This window comes from Lissotriton vulgaris, chromosome 2_1 (genome assembly GCF_964263255.1).
Source record: "Lissotriton vulgaris chromosome 2_1, aLisVul1.2, whole genome shotgun sequence".
Lineage (NCBI taxonomy): Eukaryota > Metazoa > Chordata > Amphibia > Caudata > Salamandridae > Lissotriton > Lissotriton vulgaris.
Genome location: NC_141687.1, coordinates 512,465,850 through 512,490,683, shown reverse-complemented (window position 1 = coordinate 512,490,683; position 24,834 = coordinate 512,465,850). Strand labels below are relative to the sequence as shown.

General features: G+C 45.1%; 1 protein-coding gene across 1 annotated transcript in view; it reads right to left on the bottom strand.

Annotated features, from left to right (window-relative positions):
* MOB4 (MOB family member 4, phocein) overlaps positions 1-24,834 on the bottom strand; it is a 133,019-nt gene that overhangs the window by 94,155 nt on the left and 14,030 nt on the right. The window contains exon 2 of the mRNA XM_086955425.1: positions 10,075-10,137. Coding sequence (XP_086811551.1) covers positions 10,075-10,137 — 63 coding nt within the window. The remainder of the gene's footprint in view (positions 1-10,074; positions 10,138-24,834) is intronic.

Below are 24,834 nucleotides of genomic sequence, written 5' to 3'. Positions count from 1 at the left end.
TGTGAAGAAACTGATTGAAATGTACTGAATTAGACTATGTGTACAGTGGTAGGCTGAATTTTGAAGGGAGACTGTTTCTGATTCTAAGTCGGATCCCTTATACATTAACGAATTTGAATTATCCTCTTGATGACAACTATTTTTTTTTCTTTCTATTATTCACTTGAGCACTCATTTCCACACCTTCTTGTTGAGGATAACCGTATGGACATTACGAATTGTATATTTTGCCTTTGAAGCAGTTGACATGTTTTAATACTTTAAGCATGATTGAATAAATTGACGAATACAAGTCCTTTTGAAGTGACCAATATTGTTCTTTATTTGCCTAATAGTACGTTAAGACTCTAAGATGGGCTTGGAATGGCCTGAGGAAAAGAGCAGCCCATTCAGATCTATTTGCCCCCTCTATAACACTGTCCAGAAATCCTAACTTTTCAATGCTGCACGACACGGGTGCATCAAAGAGGGCAAAGAATTTAAGGCTTACCACCCTCGCAGAACTATAACCAGAAAATAAGTTCATTGCCCCCCCCCCCCGCAGGCAGTAGACTGAGTGACACCATATTATATTACCATTTGAGAGCCATCTGCAGGAAAGTGAACAGCACATTTCCGGCCCGCCGCCCACTCTCGCCCCTTTGGAACACACATTAAATAATGAGTCACTATGCAAACTAATCACCGGATTATACACCTCCTTGCAGCGTGAACATCCAGTGACAAAGCCACGCACAACAGAATTATGGAACTAGGAGATGGGAAACTCACTCACAGAGGCACAGTGGCAATATTGCTGCTGCCGACTGGAATCACTGTCTTCCAATTATAGATTACGATTGCTACACTAAGTTCTTACATCAGCTTTATAGAACTCCCCGACAGGTACAAAAAAACGGGACTAAGATAAGATGGCCAATGCTGGAAATATAAACTACCAGACGCCATGTTCCTCCACCTGGCATGGTACTGTACGCTGAAGGCAGACTATTGGGACAAAGTATTCACCACAACACAAGACATTACCAGGGTAGACATGTGCTGCACACTGTTGTTAGACCTACTGGGGTATGTCAGGGAGGTCTTATTGGCTGTGCAACAACTAACAGGGATGTTGCTATTACTAGCCAAACACGAAATAGCCATACACTGGGGAAGACGTAATAGTCCATCCATAGGCTCTTGGATCAAGAGTTTTACATACTGCCAGGAACCACTATCCACTTACTAGGAACTTATGCCTCTGGCCGCAAGACCCAAAGACATCTGGGATCCATTTGAAGAGTGGCTTAGACGGAGGAGACACCCAACCTAGGTCTACAAACGCCCAACGGGGATCAAGTCGCCCAACTACCCCCAACCAACACACAGCTAAATAAACAATCTAAAGCACTGTCATCACTGCCCAGCGAGATAGTTCAGGTAGGCAAGTGTGCTGCTCCAACATTACGTGCTGCTTGCGATGTTGCTGAATGTTAGCTATGATGCCTAGGTATAGAACTGTGCTGTGATATCTCGGTCAACAAGTAAACAGAAGAATGGATGGAGTTGACAAAAAAGGACGCAATTAGTATCGCTCCCACATGTTGCTTGTGTATGTTGTTTCTGTTAAGTTATGCAAAGGTTACATATTAGTGGAATATACTGTGCTACCTATTTGCATAACAATATCCTTTAATAAAAAAAACTTTAAAAAACAATGGACTTCCCATTATCAGCTTTTGGAGGACCAAGCTCACTCGTAAAACTTAGGGCTACCACAACACCCAATGGACGGCAGTACTGCAAAGTCAAATTCAACTGCATCGAAGTATTTAACTGTCGAAAAATAACAGCTGAGACATTGGATTATGAACGCTACTTCCAATTAGAGATATTTAAGATCCAAGAACAAATGCTGCGATGGAGGAGCCAGGCAAAAAAAAGATGTTCCAAGAAGGAGAATATTTTACTTCTCGTGTCTGAGGAGAGGCTGGTGAAAAAGAGCATGTTCTTACCATCCTATTTATGGGTTGATTCATGAAATTCTGAAATATTTATTAGTATACGCGTATTGCGCTGGATCCCAGAACACCTAAGACAAATGTATTGTTTTCCAAAATAAACATTAATAAGGAGTTAAAAACTACCAAACTATTAAACCCTCTTTTAGTCTTGCATTTAATATAAGAAAGAAAACAGGATCAGAAAGGTAGCACTAGATTGTAAATTAGCATTCATGTCAGGGTACAGGCCTTCAGAGCCCAAAAACTCTCTACTGGTGACAATAAGCCATCAGTTCGTGACAAATGCTACATCAGAAAAGGGGTCTTAGTCACCATTTCCACTTTCTTTCTCCTGACTTAGCACGAAGGTGGTAAAGTTGTGTATGAGTATAATGAAGATACCAATGATCAAGAACTAGGACTAGCATGTAATGAATATAAAAATGATGAAGAACTAGCATAACAAGTACATTTTCTTTCTTCATCATGGAATACTTATTGATGAGCATTAGAACAGCAAGTTTACACTAGGCACATCAGAGAGGGGTGAGAAAACAAGTGGGACAAACAAGAATACATTATATTATATGCACACACTACTTTGCTAGCAACGTAGTTCTCCCGCACAGAGGAATGGCCCATTTAAGTGCCCCACTCTGGAATTAGAGTTCAGATAGCAGATTCTAACATAGGTAAATGTAAATGTAAATGTGTAAATGTAAAGGCATTTATATAGCGCACTACTTACCCGTAGGGTCCCAAGGCGCTTCGACCGCTGCGAAACCCTTCCTGGCTTCCCTGAGAGGTGGTCCCTTAATGGGTATCTCCAGGGTGAGACCAGGCATCCCCGGCAGTCTGGTGGGGCCGTTAGTGAAGATGAGGCAAGCTAATGCCCAGAGTTGCCGAGTGTGATCGCTGATCAGAGTGGGCACCGAGGCGAGAGAATTATCGAGTCCGCTGACCCTGGTCCAGAAACCTGCCGCGCCGGGAATCGAACCCTGGTCCCGGGCCGTCCTCTGCTCTCGGGTCTGCCGCCTCTAACCAGTGAGCCAGTGAGCCACACTACTTCACTAGTGGCAGGATCTCCATGTGACTGCTCTGTAAATCTCATTTAACTGTGATTTTCCTGAAAAGGTTACCTGTAGATATTGTCCATTTCTTTGAATGTACTCCAGGCCTCCTCTGAAGGGGTCTTCTGGCCTTCTGAAGCCATTCAAGAACACAAAATATACTTCTGGCTACAAAAGACATAGTTCTAACCAAACCTTGTGTATAGCAGAATAGTTAACAGAGACACTAAGTTTTCCTGATCTCTTTGGTTCTGCAACTGTATTAATGAAGTGTGCAGTGATAATTCCAGGATATTCGCAAAAGAAACAATTGGAAAACATATATTTTAAAGAAAATACAGAAAGAAAAAGATGTTGCATACTCCGGGGGAACATAGCAGGAGGTACATGAGAGCACAGTGCAACTTATCAGTGCCTCTTCTAGTACGAGAGCTCTTTCTATGAAAGATGCTCAAAGGCAGACTGTTCATGCCTGCAAACTCAGGACTCCAAGAGGAAAATTGTAATTTCAGTTGAGGATTGACTTGAAAACCTTTCATTGGGATAGTGAAAAAAGAGGTTTTGATTGACATTTTTAGGTCTAGCCTAGGCAGCACTTGCGCTATCTCTTGGAAACATTCTATATTCAGAATATGGGTATGTAGTTCCATCAACTTCACCCCATCTTTTTAATTGGCTTTAGTCACTGTCCTCTGTAAATGGTGGCTTTTCATTGGTCAACAGGCTTAGTAGTCCCTCCTTTATACCGCCTTTTCCCTTCTTGCAACTTCCCATAAGGACACCACGTTACATGTGTTGTTACTCGGTACCTTTCAATCAGAGCCTGGAGCGCAATTTTATTTTACAGAGCTTTCCTGCTGTTAGACACGCTCGGCTGTGCTGCACACCAAGTTTAATATTCATGGTGGTGCGCCTTTCGCCTCAATGTCGCATTTGAACTTTAATAATGGCGGCCGTGTGACTTCTAAAGCGTGGCTCACACAAATCCCTTTTGATTTATATTTTAATTAAATTTTTTATGCAAAGCGCATACGGCAGGCTGCAAGACTTTCTCATAGTGCACCGCCAAAATCCTTTTATGTATTTATATGTTTTGTTTATAAAGTGTGACATGCCAAGCTTCATATTCATGGCGGCCACACGCCTTTCTCCCAGATGCCGCGTTTCAGTTTTAATAATGGCGATCACGGGACTATACTCCTGCCTGCTGTTATAGGCAGAACACGTGTGGCGCCAAGCTGGATATTCACGCTGTATTGTATTCCCGGCAGCTCCGCTGCCATAGCCGCAGCTCTTCCCCTTCTTCCCCAGCTCAGCGCCCTAAACAGCGGCTCGTTCACTCCTGCCCTGGACTCAGCGGAGATAGAGGCGGGGACAGACCGGATAAAAAGTAAATGCTTAAGAGACCGCAAAGAAGGGTTCACAATGGATTTCAATACTATCAGCAGACCACCTCAAACATATGAGATAGCCGAGATTATGTATTGCAGGCCCAGACTGCTCTGGAATTAATTATGGTGTGGGGTTACTGCTAAACATGACTGCACCAAAGTGGAGTTCAGTTGATGTTTAAAATTAAATTTGAGCAGAAGACACATATCATAAAGAACAAGGATGGCCAGCGGGGGTGTAGAGAATCAGCCATGTTGAGTCCTGAATAAAAAAAATTGTCTATTTACCTACGCTTGTTACTGGCTGAGAGACAGCGGATAGTGGGTTAAGGAGTAAAGCTAATGACGTGCAGGGACTGGGGCCATGGACACAATTTATTTGGCATTACAATCTAGGGTGTGTATGAACTTTCCTAGCCCAGCATGGGCCACGTGTTCGAGAAAAGAAAGCATTAACAACGACCCGCTAGCGACCTCATGATTGGCACCCAGTTACCACGTGACATGCGTTTAAGACGTTGAGGGAGCGATGCCACCAACACTATGCGTTTGGTGATCTCATTGAGGACAGCAGCGGCAGAGCAGGCTGCAAGGGGAAGGGGTGATGCCCAGGCATAGGGGTGGTGCCCAGGCACAGAGGTTGCAGACAGGTCAGCTCCGGGGTTCCAGTGAGTCTCCCGACTTCTACACTCGGTGGAGCCAGGCGTGCTGTGCCTCGCAGGCTGCTTCCTTCTTGCTGCCCCACGGATGTTACAGGAAGGCTCCCCCGGTGGCATCAGTAGCCCGCGGCTCACCGACAGCATGGCAGAATCTACTGAGCTAATCGGAGCTTCATAATTTATTAAAAGTGAGGCTTTTCATTCCTCGGATCTCATTCGGACATCCTGGGCTCTTCCCTCCTAGCTTCAGCTACTCTAGCTCTGCAACTGCCAGCTCTCCACTCCTACGTCTGTCCACAGTCCGCTGACTTCTACTGCACATTCATTCCCATGGGCTTCAACCTATGCTTTGCACATATAGCCTGTGCCCCCTGTAGCCTGCCCCTCGTCACCAAAGTCTATTCCAGTCTCTGGGTTTATTCTGGCCTCTTATGCTGCCCCAAGCAGCTGCTCTCCATTGACCTAGTTTTCCCATGGTTCATCACCAGGTACTGTCCCACAGCATCCAGTTTCATCTATGATTTGATCCCACACTGTTTAAATTACTTGTTTATGATTCTGTTCTCAAATTTCAGATCTGGCTTTTAACACACTGTTCTTCCTTCTCAGTCTTTGCATTCCAGCTTTTACAGTTTGTTTTACTCCACTGCTTCCAAGGTCCCTAAGCTACAGCCACTTTTCCATGACCTCTGCTAACAACTTAACCCCTCCTTCACTTCCCCACTCGCTGGTCCGGTCTTTCACTTTTCTCCAGTGATCTCCCACTTAAACCCCATGGGTCTGCCGGTCGTTTCTGTCTCCAATAATCTATGCCGCAAATTCTGAGCCCTCTAACTTCTGTCCAATCGCCTCCGGCGGCCCCTAATGCAAGCATGAGAAAAAAATACTATGACCGAATGTTAAACATCTGGCATATTTTGGGTGGTGTGGCTACTTCTCACATTTGGGGTTTTAGTAGTTCATGGTTGGATCCGACCTGTAGCGCGTGTGGACTGTTCCATTGGAGCAGGACTAAGGCCTATGACTGGTTCCGGCTTCAATTGGCATAGTGGGCAAACATTCCAGTTTTATGTTTGATGTGTATGCCAATGAGTTTATTCCACGTTTGCTGGGCCACTGGACTCTAGCTGTACCTCACTATTGAGGTCCAACTAGGCTGCAATGGGTCTAAAGTTGCTTTTGTTCCCATTCAGAGAGGACCTTGCCTAGCAGTTCGGGCTGAACTGTTTCTTTTGAAGATGCAACAATTCTCATTTTCAAGTGTCTTAGTGGACAAAAACACGGACCAAGACTTCTTGCTCAGTGGCTGAAACTTCTGCAAGCAATCACATTTGGGATTCCGTGGCACTATTGCACCTTTGTAGGCTTAATTACCAGTCCTATCTCAGGATGTGTCAGGTAGGTAATCTAAGGTATGGATAGAGGAGAAGCTCAAGATGTGAAGCTCCAAGCAATACGCCGGGTCGGACCAGCCGCCATTAAACCAGTCGTGAATCGTGAGGAGACGAGTCGCTAAGTAGTAGAGGTAGAGGTTGATCATTCCGAGGCCTCCGTAAAAAGGTGGGATTCGGCATTGGCCCAGGGCAAGCCTGGACCTCTGTTCCCCCCAAAGGAACAGAGTGGCCATGCCATCCATTTCCCGGAACCAAGATCTGGCAAAGGAGAGGGGAATATTCGTGAGCATGTACAAAAAACGGGGCACGATCATCATTTTGTACAGGGCAATCCTGCCCAGAGGGTTTAAAGGCAGCATGCGCCATTTAAGGAGGTCGGCGCGGACCCGCTTAATCAGCGGGGTGACATTAAGTTCCAATGCAAGGTCAGGGAGAAGGGAAACCCAGATCCCCAAGTACTTGAAAGACAGCTGCCAAAGAGGAATCGACGACAGCCAGTCAAAGCACTTGCGTGATAAGTGTAAGGGGACAAGGACGGACTTGGCCGGGTTAGGCCTAAGGCCGGAAACTCTTTCAAAAATAGCCAGTGCCCGAAGGCCAAGAGGTCCCGACCTGGCTCGGTCCGCCAGGAACAGCAACACATCATCAGCGTATAGCGCGATTTTATCCTCCACTAGGCCGGGCCACCTCCAGCCAGTAAAGGAATGGTCACTGCGGACAAGGCAAGCGAACGGCTCCATTGCCAGAGCAAAGAGGATCGGGGAGAGGGGGTATCCCTACCTCGTACCCCGTCCAATGGGGGAGGGGCGGGATAGAGTGCAGTTGACGAGGACCTGTGCCCGGGGTCGGTGATAGAGTAGTCTCACCAAGTTACGGAAAGAAGAGCCAAAGCCCACCTGTTCCAACACTGCATCCAAGTAGCTCCAGTCAACGGAGTCAAAAGCCTTCTCAAAATCAATAAGGAGAAGGAACAGGTATGGAGTAAGCAGATGCCGGTTCTCAAGGGCGAGGTTAAGGCGTCGGAGACAGTGTCTAGTCCCTCGGAGAGGCGTGAAGCCGCATTGGTCAGGATGGACAAGCTGGGCTAAATACGGCCATATGCGATTGACCAATACGGAAGCGAAGATCTTGAGTTCCGTCTTGATGAGTGAAATGGGACGATAGTCCGAGAGCCACTCCGAGGGGGGCTGGGACTTAGGCATCACCACGATGGTAGCGAGATCCGTCTCTGGCCGAAATGAACCACAATCCGCAGCTTCCTTGTACATCGCCACGAGAGGTAGAAGCAGGGCATCGCGATAAGACGAATAAAACTCCTGGGGGAGTCCATCCGACCCAGCAGTCCTACTAGCCGCCAGGCGAGAAATGGCATCTGCCACCTCCACAGGGGTGAGCGGAAGGTCCAGCGCGGCCGCATCAGAGTCGTTAAGACGTGGAAGAGAGCTCCTCCCGTTGTAGGAGATCAGGCGAATGCACTGAGTAGAGGGTAGCGTAGTAGGAGGCAAAGCATTGGGCAACTGCTACCGGGGCACGGTGGAGCACTCCATCTGAGTCTGTCATCTCAGGTATTATACGGTTGGCCATAGGCTAGGTGGCGAGGCGGTGGAGGAGCTTCCCATTTTTGTCTCCCCAGACGTACACTCGGGCCACGGACGAACGCCAAAGAAGCTTGGCCGCTTCCAGAGAGGTCAGACTCATCTGGTCTCGTAGGAAAGCCAGTCTCCGTTCCTGGGCGTCAGATCTATCGTCCGGGTTCAGCGCCTCAATCAGGGTGGCCTGTGCCTCCAGCCGTGTGAGCTGCGAGTCAAGCCGCGCAAGCGAGTTTCAACTGGCACTTGGCGAACCCCCCAATAGTAGCCTTACCAGCCTCCCAAAGGGTGCGAGAGGAGGATACCGAGCCTTGAAATAGGTAGCAAGTTCAGTACCAATGCTGTCCTTGAACTCCTCGTCCTGGAGTAACCAGGCGTCGAGTCGCCAGATCGGTCGGGAGGCTGTGGGAAGGGCCCCTATTTGAAGTAGCACTGGGGAATGGTCCGATAGGACCCTCGGGAGGATAGATATGGCCTGCAGCGATCAGTAGTCCTGAACCGGCAGGAAAGCATAGTCGAGGCATGCATGGGTGTGGTGAGAGGCAGAAGTGGGGGTGTATTGCCTAGTAGTCGGATGCCAGTCTCCAGCCCCAAGCTGGCTGCCCATGAGGAGAGAAGACCAGACTGGACAGTCCTGGAAGTAGAGGGAGGGGACGCAATGTCGAGACCAGGGTCCATAATGGCGTTGAAGTCGCTCCCCACCAAGGTCAGTCAAGCGACATAGCCATAGCAGGCACGGAAAAGACAGCGTTGGCCTAATAGATGGGTTTCCTGACGCATGAGTATGTCTATCGCCTGGAGCTGGGGGTATAGCAGGACGGCTGCACGTTTGATTTTGTCCAGCAGGCCGTTAACATTCCAGGACATTAGATGGAACGATGAGAGCGCGCTAGACTCACCAAGGAGGGGGAGGAGGCCATGGGGGTGCCGGGTCACGAGGCAGCTTAGCTGGGATAAGAGAGGTGCGGTAACTACCAGAGCCCGTGGATAGAGTAGCGTAGCAGTGTATGAAATGTGTTCTCCCAAATATGGTGGTGCAAAAGACAGCAAAATTGAAAAACAAAACAGACAGGACAGAGGCTCCAACCCCTCCCACTCCACACTTCAGTAACAGAAGCATCTGTCGCTCAAACAGTAACAGAACTCTGAAACACCAAGCTAAAACATTTGGAAACGGGGAAAGTCGTGGAGGACCCCTCCTCATACTAGGATGTTCGGGTCTTATACCCTAGGTGGACAGTTAGTGACCAAATGGAATACTAGTCTCAGACTCAGCCACTGGTCTCGGAAGACCCCAACCAGGAACCCAAACATCATATGAAAGGCTAACATCGCTGTGATGTGGTCAGGCCCGCCCGGTGAAAAGAGTCGGGCTGCGGGAGAGATCAGTGTCCGGAAGATCTATTAAGGACAGTCGAGGCGAAGCCGAACTGGGGTCGGGGTGGCCTAAGGACGTGCAGCATGTCTGGAGAGGTCTCCCCGGAAGGCCCATGCATGTGGCCCTGCAAGGGGCCCGTCGGAGAAGCAGAGCGCGCACGTTGCCGGCCCCTGGGCCTCCCCGAGCATCTGCGGCACGGGCGGAGCACAGGCACATCCTACCTCCTGTGGCAGCGGGCGTTCTTCGCGGCCCTGGGCAGGCATCCGCAGCGGGCGTTCTTCTGTTGCCCATGTCCACGCCTCCTCTGGAGTCTCAAAGAAAATGGATTTGTCCTGAAAGACCACATGCAGCCGTGCATTTAACAGGCAATTTAGATTATATATGCGGTTGATACTGAAAAGCAAGGCTTTAGAGTAACTTTTTGTCACAACAGCCGTTGGCCCTTATTTTTTAAACAGCAAGCACTAAATCGGATCAATTTTAGATAAGAACATTTTATTAAAAAACAACAAGCACAAACAAGAACGTGCCAACAACTGAAATCTGAATAGATACATTTAGAAGACCAATTCACAATGAAACCCCCATTATGCTGATAGTGTCCTTACCTGCTGGACAGCAAGTGTGCTGTCCATTTCTTCAAAAGATTCATCAGGCCAATTATAAAAGTCCTGTAGAGGTTTAAAAAAAAAGCTTTAAAAACTAAACATTTATTGATTAAACTGTCATTATTATTTTTCCAAATATTAGTGGAACACTTTGTACACAAGGAGTATGTTTTAGGATAAAATATTCACATGTATTAAATTGTTGGTTTATATAAATACCATTGGCTACAATTATCTAGTCAGCAAGGAAATAAAGTAAAAAAATTCCAGTTAAACATAACTTTGATACTCCACCAACACCATAGATTTCTGGCTCAATGGCATTCTAAATCGCTCTAGAGCAATTACTACTTACAAAAGAAACAGAAGTTTCCGTTGGTCCAAGTAAATGAGCAAGACCGTTTTTCCCCATCACATTCTAGAGTGGAGCTAAAGGATACCTGTGGGAATCCAAGCACTTTCACAGAAAGTGACATGGACGGTAATCTCAAGTCCAATGATAAATCAAGAAAGGGAACAAATGTGTCAAATGACTTGAAGTTATGCTCTACTGACAAGGGCATGATTTTCTATTGCTAAATCTTACCAAGTTCAAGTTTACCAATCCCGCCAGAAAGGCACTATTAATTTTCCACAGAACACTAGTAGTGATCAAATTGCTGCCACAAGCACATACGTTTCTCTTTGTGACTTGGTGATCTAGTAAATTGGAATCCCAGAACAACCACTCCCAAGTGTTGTGGAACCAGTATTTCAAAATAGTATTCACTGCTCTCAAAATATCATCCCAGTACGTGCCTAGTTTCGAGCAAAGCCACAGTAAGTGTAGCACAGATCCAGTTGCACCACACCCTCTCCTGCAATTTTCTAAGAGTTTGGTACAATTGAACAAAAGAAGCCCACAATTCAGATTAATCTGTAATTGGTTACATTTTACCGTATAATCTAAAGAGAGGTGACACAAAACATGGAGATGTGTGAAAACTACCAAAGTATGTCACGGTTCAGGAACGAAATACAAGATCAGATTATCTTTGAGGTAAATGCCATTAAGTTTGCTGAAACTGATGTGCTGTGCCAAACCTAAGGCATCAATAACGGGCAGCCATTGATTTGTGGACCATTGTAAGAAAACTATCGAAGGTGCTAGTGACAGGTTATAAGCAGAGTGAAAGCACGTCCAAGCACAGTACCACAGACTCACAGCTGAAAGAGCAAATCAGAAGCTAAAGATAACAATACAATGTTACAAACAAAAGTTAATAAATTCAACTATTTACTGGCATATAAACTCAAACACAGAAGAAATAAAAAAATGTATCTAGGCAATCAAACATGCAGGATGGGACCCACAGATTTAATAATTAAACCCCAGCAATTTAGAGACCTGACAAAAAGTAAATACTCAGAAGCCAGCCAGGGGGGCTCAAAATGGGCGCCAACAAAATCAGCAGACCGCCCCAAACATATGAGAGAGCAGAGATTAAGTATTGAAGTCCCAGATGGTTCTGGAAGCTCTTATATAAGAAATTCATTAGTGTGTCTGGCTACTGCTAAACTTGACTGCACCAAAGTGGAGTTCAGTTGGCCTTTAAAGTAAAATTTGAGCAGAACACAAGTATCGTAAAGAACGAAGCTGGCCAGGGGGTGGGTGGGTGACTTGTGAGAGGGAAGGAACGGAAAAGCAGCAGCGAGGGAAGGTACATTTAAGCATTTCTTTATAGATGTGCACATGCTGTCAACATACCACACACTGAATTACCAACTCTTAATCCAGTGACTGAAGATAGACAAGGTCCATGCTTAGTGTATAATCACAATTGCCCACAGTCCCTTAGCTAAAACTTCAACCCATAAAACAAAGCGCAGGATGTGTGTGAATGTTTAATATGGAGGTACTTTGGAATAAAGGCCCCCTATATCAGTGCGGCTTCAAACGCAGCTTTGTCCAATAAAGACATTTATTACCCTTGGGTTGGGGTTACTGAATCAAAACTGGTGTAATTAAATTCAAATGTGCATATCCACTACTACTAGTACTACCTGTGCATTCTGGGTCCAGAATGCTTTGTCAGATAGTCGTCGTGCTGTTTAAGAACGATTATAGGGAATATTTCCTATCTACATCAACATAGAACTTTTTTTTTTAATTGCTATGTTTTTTTTTTCCATAAGAACAAAAATGCGTAAACTGCTCTTTGGTGATTCTGTTGGGCACACAAAAAATACTTAAAAGTTATTAGTTACCACAAGTATGAAACAATTACGCTCAACTAATCACAGATGCACTTAACATCTTTCACTTAGTATGAAGCAGCCCAGATTAGATAATGCAGGATAAAGACAGTTTAAAACTTCCAGCAGTGAACTAATACTAGTCATTCATCTTCTAGCCTTGCCTAACTAGACAAAGAAATTTCCATTAGAAAGTTACATAGTACTGTAAATGATTTCCAAAGTAATATGAGAGAAGGGGGATGCAAAACATTAGATAGAGAGGTATATGTATGCATGGTCTCTATGTGTAGGTCTGCACTATGCCAGGCCTTGCATAATTAAGTCAAGCATTACAGAGGTCAAGCCTTGGAGAGTTAATCTATTGATGGTCGCTGTTGAATTGAAATGAGCATGAGGCTCTGTGCGACTTCATTACAGTGGAAGGTGTGCTGAACCTGCGGGACTAGACCCCATGCTGTACATTTACACTACCAGACGGTGGCACCTGTAAAGTGATTTCCCGGAAGGTCGGGAATTAATGACTATGTTAAGAAACACTGGGTACCCTTGTTACTAATTCATTGGGCGGAGGGGTGATAATGTCACAATAGCAGGTCACATTAATTTTGTCCATGACGTGGAGATGTACATTGTTTTCAATCATATAATATAAACGTGTGGCCCCTGTTAGGGCATGTGCAGCCCATTTCTGGGCTTCTAAAGGGGGGTTGGACAACAACCAGGTAGCGTTCTATTGGTTACCTAGAGGCTACTCCTTAAGGGCCATGTGGACGAGCAGCGGGTGCGCCTAAGGCAAACCTGTGAGCGGCCGGTGCCCGAAATCCCTGGTCTGGTTAATGTGAAGCAGGCATCAGTTACCAGATACTCCTTATTTAACTTACAAGCTAAGTGGATGGGGACTGGCTATAATGACAACAACAATGAACATTTAAAGAGGGTCAAAGGGGATTTAAAGACCACACTCTGATATGGCCCCAACAGTACTAAAAGACAAGAAGTGTCAGAGGGTCTAGGATAACAAGAACAAGAACGCCAGATGAGCGACTACAGAGGACTCCAATACCATGCTGTGTATAAACTATAAAGACAGAGGTCACCCTTATATTAAGCCCAACAAGTGATCATATAAGGATGCCCATCAGTCACCACACGGAACCGCCCTTCATCATTTGGGTTCCTTTTGAGAACACTGATGGTGTTATCCATTATCTTTCTCATGGAGGGCTAAGATTGTAAAAACCCTCTCATGGTCAGATAGATTAACGTGGTCTTACTTCTCAACTGAGATGATGTTAAAGAAGGGGACTGATGTCGTAGTGCAAAAAATAGTGAAAAAACAAGAAAAAAATGTGTGTGAAATAAAATTGGATGAGGGGGTGCTGAAAGTGACTTTATTCTGTTGCTACCCACTCTACCAATATTAAAAAGTAGACAGGGACAACCCAATTAATCTTGGATCATCTAGATGTGTTTAAGGGTCAACATGTTTCAGCAATTCTTGACACAGGTTGTCATTGCTTTCGTCAGGACCACAGTAATCTGTTTGCTACTACGAACTAGTGTTTATAAAAGACAAAAGTGCTCAAAATTATAAATACATTTCAAACCCGATACTCAGATCACCTGTATCCACTAGATGTCTGTATCGGTGACTTCACCTTTCCAAGTTGGGGATTGCTAGGAATAGTGAAAACATGGAGATAATTAGCTGGAGTCTTGTTGAAAACAACGCATTCTTGTAATTGTATGAACATACTAGGTTACAACTATTCAATCCTAGTAGAAAATGACGTGTTCAGGCACAATCATAGACACATCTTACATAGTGCTAAAGTCTCAACATTGGATAGAATTGTCAAAGTAACCAAAGGAGATTGACATCTTACCCCACTTGGAAGATGTATGGACCTCACCCCACCAGGCCACGGCTCAGGGTAAAGGGGAAGCACCGCTCTGAAAAGGGGGCAAAGAACAGCAAAGCTGTAAGTGCCACTTGTATCACGTGTATTCAGACTGTCAAATATAAGTGCCAGAAAGCGCCATCCAATATTCCACTCAAACTATGTAGCTAAATTTACTTAAATCCAACTGTTGTACTGGAGTAAGTAGCCACCAATTGACGATGTCTCTCTCGGCGCTGCATGTTTGTAAAACGCGCCACAAGACTATGTAGATCTAAAAGCTTATTGTCAGCGCTATTAAACACCAAGTGCCACACTCACAGTATAAGTTATAACGCTGGAACCGATTTTGCGCAGGCATTTAAAAGCACCGGTTCCTACAAGGGCGTCTTTCAACTAATAATCGTAGACACAACCTCAAACTGCTAGTTGGTCTAAGCGGAACGCCCTACCTTTCCATCGATACTTCGTGTCAGCATCCGAGCCGATCGGGGAGGTAAGGGAGCCCGCCTAAGCCTCTGTATATGACACGAAGCGTCATTCGTTGGGCGTGGGTCACGTGGGGTTAGTGCGCTAAGCGCCATTGGTTAGATGCTCGGCCAATCGGAGCAAAGGACTAATATTGTCCGAAGATGTAAACAAACCGGGATATTGATTGTATGTTTATACAAACCGGCATCTAAACAAATTCTCCTTGCGCACATGAATTATTCAGTATGTATATAGAGGCGCAACGCTTAGTGTTAAATGTATTGCCACACGTGTTATGAACAATGAGGAGGGCGAGTGACAGGGGCTAAGGAATTTTTTGCCAGGTAATGATGAGAGCTAATTAATCAATTGATGGGTAATAAAACAATGCCCTGTATGGTATCAAGGGTACAGTTGTGTGCTGCAAATTCAGAAAGGTGTTACAAAACCCATGTGTCTCAAATTGAGGATGGCATGAGTGTCTCAAATTGAGGATGGCATGAGTGTCTCAAATTGAGGATGGCATGAGTGTCTCAAATTGAGGATGGCATGAGTGGAAATGATGTATGTAATGTATGCAGTATATATACAGAATCAAACCAGTCGCGGCCAGAGTATTATTAAATGAACATTTTTTAGTTGGCATGAGACATCATAATGGAGATCATAGGCTGCCCCATGGTATGTCATCATTAAGCCCAACCCAATTTGTGCCCAATTTGAACACCCACTTTTGTTCTTTTAATAGGAGGAATCTGCCTATATCAGTGATATGTGCCGGAATGTTGGGTTGTTCGATCACTGTCCACTGGAAAGCAGTAGATGGATGGCGTGCCTCCAGGAAATGATTCGTTAGTTTGGTGGCTTGCCTCTTGCACCTAATGGTGCTCTTGTGTTCAGATATTCTCACTCGAATCTTACGAGTGGTCATCCCCACGTATTTGAGGCCACAGGGACATGTAATCAGGTATATTAGATTATCACTATTACAGTTCGTGAATTTATTTTGGATCCACGGTCGTGTTGTGCCTATGTCTATTTCTGTGGATTTCTTTGTTTGCGGGCAGGAATGACATGACCCGCATGGATGGTGACCTGTTAGTGGGGGGGGGGGGGGGGGGGGGGGGGGGGGGGGGAAGGTCCCATAACGTACCCAGAGCCCTGGGTTCTTTCATGCGTGGTCTAGTATGGACCAGACGATCTCTAAGATTAGGACCTCTTTTAAAAGAAAAAAGAGGCGTCTGTATTGTGGACTGATCTGAATTAAGAATGGACCATTTTGAATTGATGGTTCTAGCAGTGCCGAGCGGTTATTGTTCCTCGCTCTTTTAAGCGATCGCTGTACTAATATCCTTGGGTATTTTCTGGAAATTAGTTGTTCCTTGAGACTCATTGAGTGGTTTTGAAAGGCCCCAACACTGGAACAGTTCCTATGAACTCTAAGAAACTGTCCATATGGCAAGTTCTCCCGAAGAGATTTGGGGTGATAACTGTCAAAGCATAACAGGGAATTTTCCCCCAGTGGTTTTCTATAGAGTTCTGAGTGTAACCCCTCTGGAGTGGATGTGATGAGTAAATCCAAGAAAGCCAGTCTGTCTTTCCCTATCTCGATGGTGAAGCGAAGGAATTCATTCCTGCTGTTAAGCCATCCCAAAAACTCTAGGCAACTCTCACTAGTGCCCCGCCATACCACAAGTACATCGATGTACCTTTTCCAGGTTCTGATACATCGAAGAAAAGGGTTGGTGTTAGCCAGCTCATGCTGCTGTTCAAATGAATGAACATAGAGATTTGCCAGGCTGGGAGCGTAAACGCTCCCCATGCTGGTACCCGATACTTGGAGGTATATCGTGTCCTCGAATTTGAAAAAATTGCGTTTAAGGGCCAGAGTTGCACAAGCCATAATGAAACTAACAGGAGTTATACTTTCAAGTGTCCTAGATTGGAAAAGATGCTCGATAACTTCCAGAGTTTCATCTTGGGGTATTGATGTGTAGAGGGCCTCTACATCAAATGAGACCATGCCCGTGTCCTTTAAATAAGAAATGCCAACGTATTTAAAGGACACGGGTGATGTACTACGCCTTTTACCTGGAATAGAGTTTGACCTCACAATGGATCTCCTGGTCTCATTTGATGTAGAGGCCCTCTACACATCAATACCCCAAGATGAAACTCTGGAAGTTATCGAGCATCTTTTACAATCTAGGACACTTGAAAGTATAACTCCTGTTAGTTTCATTATGGCTTGTGCAACTCTGGCCCTTAAATGCAATTTTTTCAAATTCGAGGACACGATATACCTCCAAGTATCGGGTACCAGCATGGGGAGCGTTTACACTCCCAGCCTGGCAAATCTCTATGTTCATTAATTTGAACAGCAGCATGTGCTGGCTAACACCAACCCTTTTCTTCGATGTATCAGAACCTGGAAAAGGTACATCGATGATGTCCTTGTGTTATGGCGGGGCAATAGTGAGAGTTGCCTAGAGTTTTTGGGATGGCTTAACAGCAGGAATGAATTCCTTCGCTTCACCATTGAGATAGGGAAAGACAGACTGGCTTTCTTGGATTTACTCATCACATCCACTCCAGAGGGGTTACACTCAGAACTCTATAGAAAACCACTGGCGAAGAATTCCCTGTTATGCTTTGACAGTTATCACCCCAAATCTCTTCGGGAGAACTTGCCATATGGACAGTTTCTTAGAGTTCATAGGAACTGTTTCAGTGTTGGGGCCTTTCAAAACCACTCAATGGCTCTCAAGGAACAACTAATTTCCAGAAAATACCCAAGGAGATTAGTACAGCGATCGCTTAAAAGAGCGAGGAACAATAACCGCTCGGCAATGCTAGAACCATCAATTCTGAAGCCCCCCCTTGAGAGGTTAACGTTTGTCACCACATTTGGGACTTTATCTAACAAGATATAGAAATTGGTCAAGTGGGTGTTCAAATTGGGCACCAATCGGGTTGGGCTTAATGATGACATACCATGGGGCAGCCTATGATCTCCATTATGATGTGTCTCATGCCAACTAAAAAATGTTAATTTAATAATACTCTGGCCGTGACTGGTTTGATTCTGTATATATACTGCATACATTACATACATCATTTCCACTCATGCCATCCTCAATTTGAGACACTCATGCCATCCTCAATTTGAGACACATGGGTTTTGTAACACCTTTCTGAATTTGCAGCACACAACTGTTCCCTTGATACCATACAGGGCATTGTTTTATTACCCATCAATTGATTAATTAGCTCTCTCATCATTACCTGGCAAAAAATTCCTTTGCCCCTGTCACTCGCCCTCCTCATTGTTCATAACACGTGTGGCAATACATTTAACATCATACATTTAACACTAAGCGTTGCGCCTCTATATACATACTGAATAATTCATGTGCGCAAGGAGAATTTGTTTAGATGCTGGTTTGTATAAACATACAATCAATATCCCGGTTTGTGTACATCTTCGGACAATATTAGTCCTTTGCTCCGATTGGCCAAGCATCTAACCAATGGCGCTTAGCGCACTAACCCCACGTGACCCACGCCCAACGAATGACGCTTCGCGTCATATACAGAGGCTTAGGCGGGCTACCTTACCTCCCCGATCGGCTCGGATGCCGACACGAAGTATCGACGGAAAGGTAGGGCGTTCCGCTTAGACCAACTAGCAGTTTGAGGTTGCGTCTACGATTATTAGTTGAAAGACGCCCCTGTAGGAACCGGTGCTTTTAAATGCCTGCGCGAAATCGGTTCCAGCGCTATAACTTATACTGTGAGTGTGGCACTTGGTGTTTAACAGCACTGACAATAAGCTTTTATATCTATATAGTCTTGTGGCGCGTTTTACAAACATGCAGCGCCGAGAGAGACATCGTCAATTGGTGGCTACTTACTCCAGTACAACAGTTGGATTTAAGTAAATTTAGCTACATAGTTTGAGTGGAACATTGGATGGCGCTTTCTGGCACTTATATTTGACAGTCTGAATACACGTGATACAAGTGGCACTTACAGCTTTGCTGTTCTTTGCCCCCTTTTCAGAGCGGTGCTTCCCCTTTACCCTGAGCCGTGGCCAGGTGGGGTGAGGTCCATACATCTTCCAAGTGGGGTAAGATGTTAATCTCCTTTGGTTACTTTGACAATTCTATCCAATGTTGAGACTTTAGCACTATGTAAGATGTGTCTATGATAGTGCCTGAACACGTCATTTTCTACTAGGATTGAATAGTTGTAACCTAGTATGTTCATACAATTACAAGAATGCGTTGTTTTCAACAAGACTCCAGCTAATTATCTCCATGTTTTCACTATTCCTAGCAATCCCCAACTTTGAAAGGTGAAGTCACCGATACAGACATCTAGTGGATACAGGTGATCTGAGTATCGGGTTTGAAATGTATTTATAATTTTGAGCACTTTTGTCTTTTATAAACACTAGTTCGTAGTAGCAAACAGATTACTGTGGTCCTGACGAAAGCAATGACAACCTGTGTCAAGAATTGCTGAAACATGTTGACCCTTAAACACATCTAGATGATCCAAGATTAATTGGGTTGTCCCCGTCTACTTTTTAATATTGGTAGAGTGGGTAGCAACAGAATAAAGTCACTTTCAGCACCCCCTCATCCAATTTTATTTCACACACATTTTTTCTTGTTTTTTTCACTATTTTTTGCACTACGACATCAGTCCCCTTCTTTAACATCATCTCAGTTGAGAAGTAAGACCACGTTAATCTATCTGACCATGTCAGGGTTTTTACAATCTTAGCCCTCCATGAGAAAGAGAATAGATAACACCATCCGTGGTCTCAAAAGGAACCAAAATGATGAAGGTCGGTTCCGTGTGGTGACTGATGGGCATCCTTATATGATCACTTGTTGGGCTTAATATAAGGGTGACCTCTGTCTTTATAGTTTATACACAGCATGGTATAGGAGTCCTCTGTAGTCGCTCATCTGGCGTTCTTGTTATCCTAGACCCTCTGACACTTCTTGACTGGCTATAATGTTCAAAACGCAATACATAGGTCTGGTGTAGTCTGGGTTTGAGCTAAAGACTTGTGAAGCCCTGCACTTTATGTTTATACTTTGAGCCACCAGCTCCTTTGGAGGCCTGTTCACATATAGACCACAAGGACCCTGGCTCCCTTTTGTAAACGAGCTAAGATACTTTACTGAACCTTTTATGACGAATAGGTGTTAAACCATCCTGGGCTATTTCAATTTCCATCTAGAAGAGAACAACCACCAAGACTCTCTAGCACTTACCGAAACCTTTTCCAGTCTAGGAATTCATCAACTGGTGTTTGCCCCTACACACGATGCAGGTCACACCCTAAATGGCATATTTTCGAATTATGTCAGGGTGTTCAATCAAACAGTTATTCCCCTCAGCTGGATAGGAGTATCAACCAACAGGCCCTGGCTCTTCTAACCTCCTTCCTTAGTGATTGCTCACAGAGAGCGATGTTAGAGCAGTTCTATTCGGAGGTATTCTGCCTGCTGTGTGGAGTACCACAGGGTTCACCATTAAGCCCCACGCTCTTTAAATTTTGCATCTCCACCTGTGGCCATAATTAGGGCTTTTAGGATGTATGCGATATATGCGGACGACACACAGATCATGGAGTCAATTCCCAAGAAACCTGCTGCCACTGCAAATAATTTCTCTCAATGCATTTCGGCAGTTGCAGACTGGATGAGACGGAATTTTCTGAAATTAAATGCTGATAACACTGAGGTTTTGCTCTTTGGCCCCCGCTCTCTGAGCTGGAATAGAAATTGTTGGCCAGACACCTTAGGTATATGTCCCATCCCAGTACAGAAGGCCAAAAATCTGAGAGTAACCTTAGACACTGAACTTACACTTGACAATCAGGCTAACAGCACTGTGGCAACCTGCTTCTGGCTCATAAAGAAGCTTAGGAAAATTATTCCTTTTATCCACAGGCCAGCACGAAAGCAGGTCGCACTAGCCCTGGTCATGTCCAGATTGGACTAATGCAACTCCCTCCATCTGGACTCCAATACTTACACTCAGCACAAACTGCAAGTAGTACAGAATGCGCTTGCTAGAACAGCTCTTGATATTCCCAGGCATCAATCGGCTGCTGTGGGGTTCGGGGCCTTACACTGGCTCCCCATCAGAAAGCACATTATGTTTAAAGCATTATACACGGTTCATAAGGCCCTTTTTCTCCCGAGTCCAGCGGGGATTAAAGATATGTTTTACTGGCATATTCCAGGTAAAAAACTTTGATCGGCACACTGCAACCAGCTCACTATGCTGGGGACCCGAAAGAAGAAATGGGGAGATAAGCCTCTCGCAACTGCTGCAAGCAACCACTAGACTTCGCTTCCACAAAGCCTGAGGGCTATCCCAAAGCGGTTGCCTTTCAGAAAAGGCACTCAAAACTTAGCTCTATACTCTTTAAGTAGCATTTCTTTTTTTTTGGTGGGCTTATAGATAGGATTTAGCTCTGGATAGCCGGCTAAAGCACCCTGATGCCATCGGGTAATTGTTGCACTCCATAAAATCAAATCATGTCCTAAAGTGTGCAATCTTGAGGGACGTTTCCTGTTGGTGGTTAAACTGGATGGTCAGGACACGAGCCCGATGAACGTGTATGCCCACAGCAGCACTGATTTAACATTTCCACCCAAAATGGAAGATGCAGTAGTTTCATGACTTGACACTCCCATGTTGTGGTTTGATGACTTTAAGATCTGGACCTACTCTTGGGAGGCATCTGTTCTATGTATACGACATAATACATTTAGACTCGATCTACAACTGACTGAATTGGGAAACAAGCTTAACAATTTGGACATCTGGAGAGAACACTACAGTGGGGAACACGCATGGATATTCACTCCAAGCACTACACATACATGTGTTTATGACGAGCCTACATGAGCATGTGCTCTTGTATGCAAGACTTTTGTGTTCAATAATGGGTTTGGAACCTGCCCATTGCTAATCATTGTTGGCATCAGGATCGCTAGTGTTCACTGCCTGCTAATTGGGAGGTGCTTGACATGCGTCACTTCCTTGTCTTTGTGTGGCGCATGGACTGAGCACAGATTGCGTTTAGTTAGTCTCCCTCTGCTGTTTGCGTGATGATTAAAGTACTATTTTTCTTCTTGAAAAAAAATTAAATTATGCCATGATCAATGCTGGCTATGTCATAGTGTTTTTTTTTTTACCTTCTCCCCACCCTGTACTGGTTTCTTCTTCCCTCACTTCCCACGTGCTTCCACATCATGTTTCTTCTCTGCCCCCCCCCCCCGCCCGTTTCTTCTCCCCCTCCCATGCAGACCCATCCCTCCAACTGACAGACGAAAATTAAAATGCTAGACAGCAGCTAGTGCTGGCACCTTCACAGAGTTTTTTTTTTAAACTATCTCTTCATCCATCCACCCAAACACACACACACATCCTTAGGTGAAACCTATTGGCTTTGCCAATTCTTGTTAGTAGTGTGCTTTGCAGATGGTTGCACAGATGTACAATACCTGAGAAGGACAATGTCCCTGAAAAGCCAATTTACCAAACATACACACAATATGGCATCAGGCCCGAGCACCCCAAAATGGAGGTCAAGATACCTCAGGACAAACTTCTGAGTGGAGCCTTGTGTCCACCACAGATAACTGGCATGCTACATTTCAGAGATAAGGGCGGTGGAGGCCTATTGGATGTGCGAGCATTGATATCACTGTAATAATAATAATAATAATAATAATAATAATAATAATAATAATGTAAATTATAAAGCAACTTGTGTGTCCCCACCTACAGAAACAGCTATGTGCGAAGTTAGATAGTGCGGCGAGGCTTATGTCTAGTAAAGCCAGGTGTTGAGGCCTCTACTGAAGACATTTTCAGATTTTTCTGTGCGCAGCGAAGGTGGAAGTGTGTTCCAATGTTTGGCTGCCAGATAGCCAAATGAGTGCATATCCATCCACGCCCTTTTGATTTTTGGGACTTTAAGCAGGTGGGCTCCTTTTGATCTCAGCTGCCGAGTGGGATTGTAAGGGATCAGGAGATCATGCAAGTAGCTGGGTCCTTTCCCCTGTAGACTCCGATGACAAACACACAAGGCTTTGAAAATAATTCTCTTACTAACCGGCAGTCAGTGAAGAGTGTCAAGGGCTTTCGTAGCTGAAGCTCGCTTAGGTAGATTGAGAATTAGGCATGCTGCTGCATTCTGAATGTGTTGCAGCCGTTGCAAGGTTTCTTTAGATGCTCCCAAATAAAGGACATTACCATAGTCCAGCTGAGAGGTCAAAAGAGTGTGAGCTAGGGTTTTCCTCGCTGAGGCGGGAAGGATATCCAAGGTTTTCTTTAGCATTTTAAGGATACCAAAGAATCTCCCTGCAACTTTCATTGTGTGGGTCTCGAAGGAGAGTTTTGGATCGAGCTACACTCCTACATTTTTCACTTCTGTTTTTGGATTGGGCAGAGGCCCCAGACTCTGGGGTCACCTGGCTGGCACCATTGGCATTTTTGATAGGTGTGGGTGATGTGCAACCTGGAAGCTACCGGTCCTGTAGGAAGGACCGCATCCACTTTAGTGCTTCTCCATCCACCCAGCAACCCTGCAGCCACTGTAGTGTAAGTTTGTGGGATACGGGGGTCATAGGCTGCACTTGGGTCCAGGGAAGTCGTCTGACAGGCGTCCACGCGTTTCCGCAGAGACTCCGTAGCAAAGAGGAGTGCTGACTCCATTGAATATGTGGCTCACCACCTTCTCTGCTATTTCAGAGATGTAAGGAAGCAGAGAGATGGGTCGCAGATTTTCCAGCAGCTCTGGATCAGCCAAGGGTTTTTTCTTCAAAGGCAGAACAATTGCGTGTTTCCACGTCCTCTGGACTACCCCACATTTAAAGGATAGTTCCAGTAGGTTGGCGATCCAGATTTAATACTTAGGGCTACCCCCTTCAGATCTATCAAGGGGGGGGGCGAGAAGAATTTCCAGAGAGGGTGGTCCCTGGCTCAATAGATCTCTCGGGTTGCAAGATAGGACCGTTGCGGGCTTCCTCAGGGAAAGTACTGTATATATTAGAAGGAAGAAGTCAGCAATCCGATTACACCACTGTGAGGAGCTGGTGAGTGTAATCAGTGTCCTCTCTAGGGAGGATATATTTTTGAGGGTAGGAAATAGTTCCTTAGAGGAATTATTTGCTGTTTCTATTTTCTCCTTATAGTAAGTGGCGTGCTTTTTTTCATCAAGGAGTGGTAGTTTTTTGTGCTATCTTGTAAGCATCCTTGGTGTCTTTCGAGAGATCTATCCTGCATTTACGCTCATGGCGTTTACAGTCTTGTTTAACGGCTCTACGCTCTTCGTTATACCACGGTGCAGATTTGGACCATCTCTGATGAGTCTTCGTAGTCCTCAGAGTGCTTCTGTGATCCACTTCTCCACTGCTGAGTTAGCCATTTTAATCTAGTTACTCAGTAGTGGAGGATTTTTCTATAAGGGGCAGGTAAAACTCATTATAGAAACTGGCCCGGTTTCTGCGTGGAAAAGCAGGGGCCAATTTTTGCGTGTGTCGATGTTTGACTAGTGGAATATGGAAAGCTACGAGATGGTGGCCGGACCAAGAGATGGGCGTCAGGGGCTCAACCACTAGCTCAGGATGATTCAAGAAGATGGAGTCTAACACATGGCCCGACCGATGTGTCGGAACCATGGACTTGAGTTCTAACTGTAAGGTAGCCAACTCTTTGCAAAGCGCTTTAGTCTCATTCTTCATGTGATACTCCACATGTTTAATTAAATCACCCAGCACCGTAAGGTTGTTAAGATGGAGTGCTAATTGAGTTGCTATTTCTGCCAGATTGGGCGTGAAGCCAGTAGCTGGCCCCGCTAGGCGGTAAATCAGGAGACCACTCAGAGTAAAATGACTAGCCCTTTTTAGAGTGAAGTGCGCTGCTTCTGCATTTTCTACATGAACTTTGTCCAAAGTGCAATTTAATGACAGGTGAAAAATGATGGCTATCCCTCCTCAGGGCGTGATAGGGCGTCCTGTCTAAGGATGCCATAGCCATACGGGAGGGCTTCTTGTATGTCCGGGGCAGAGTCCGCATTTAGCCAGGTTTCTGTAAGAAACATGGCGTCAGG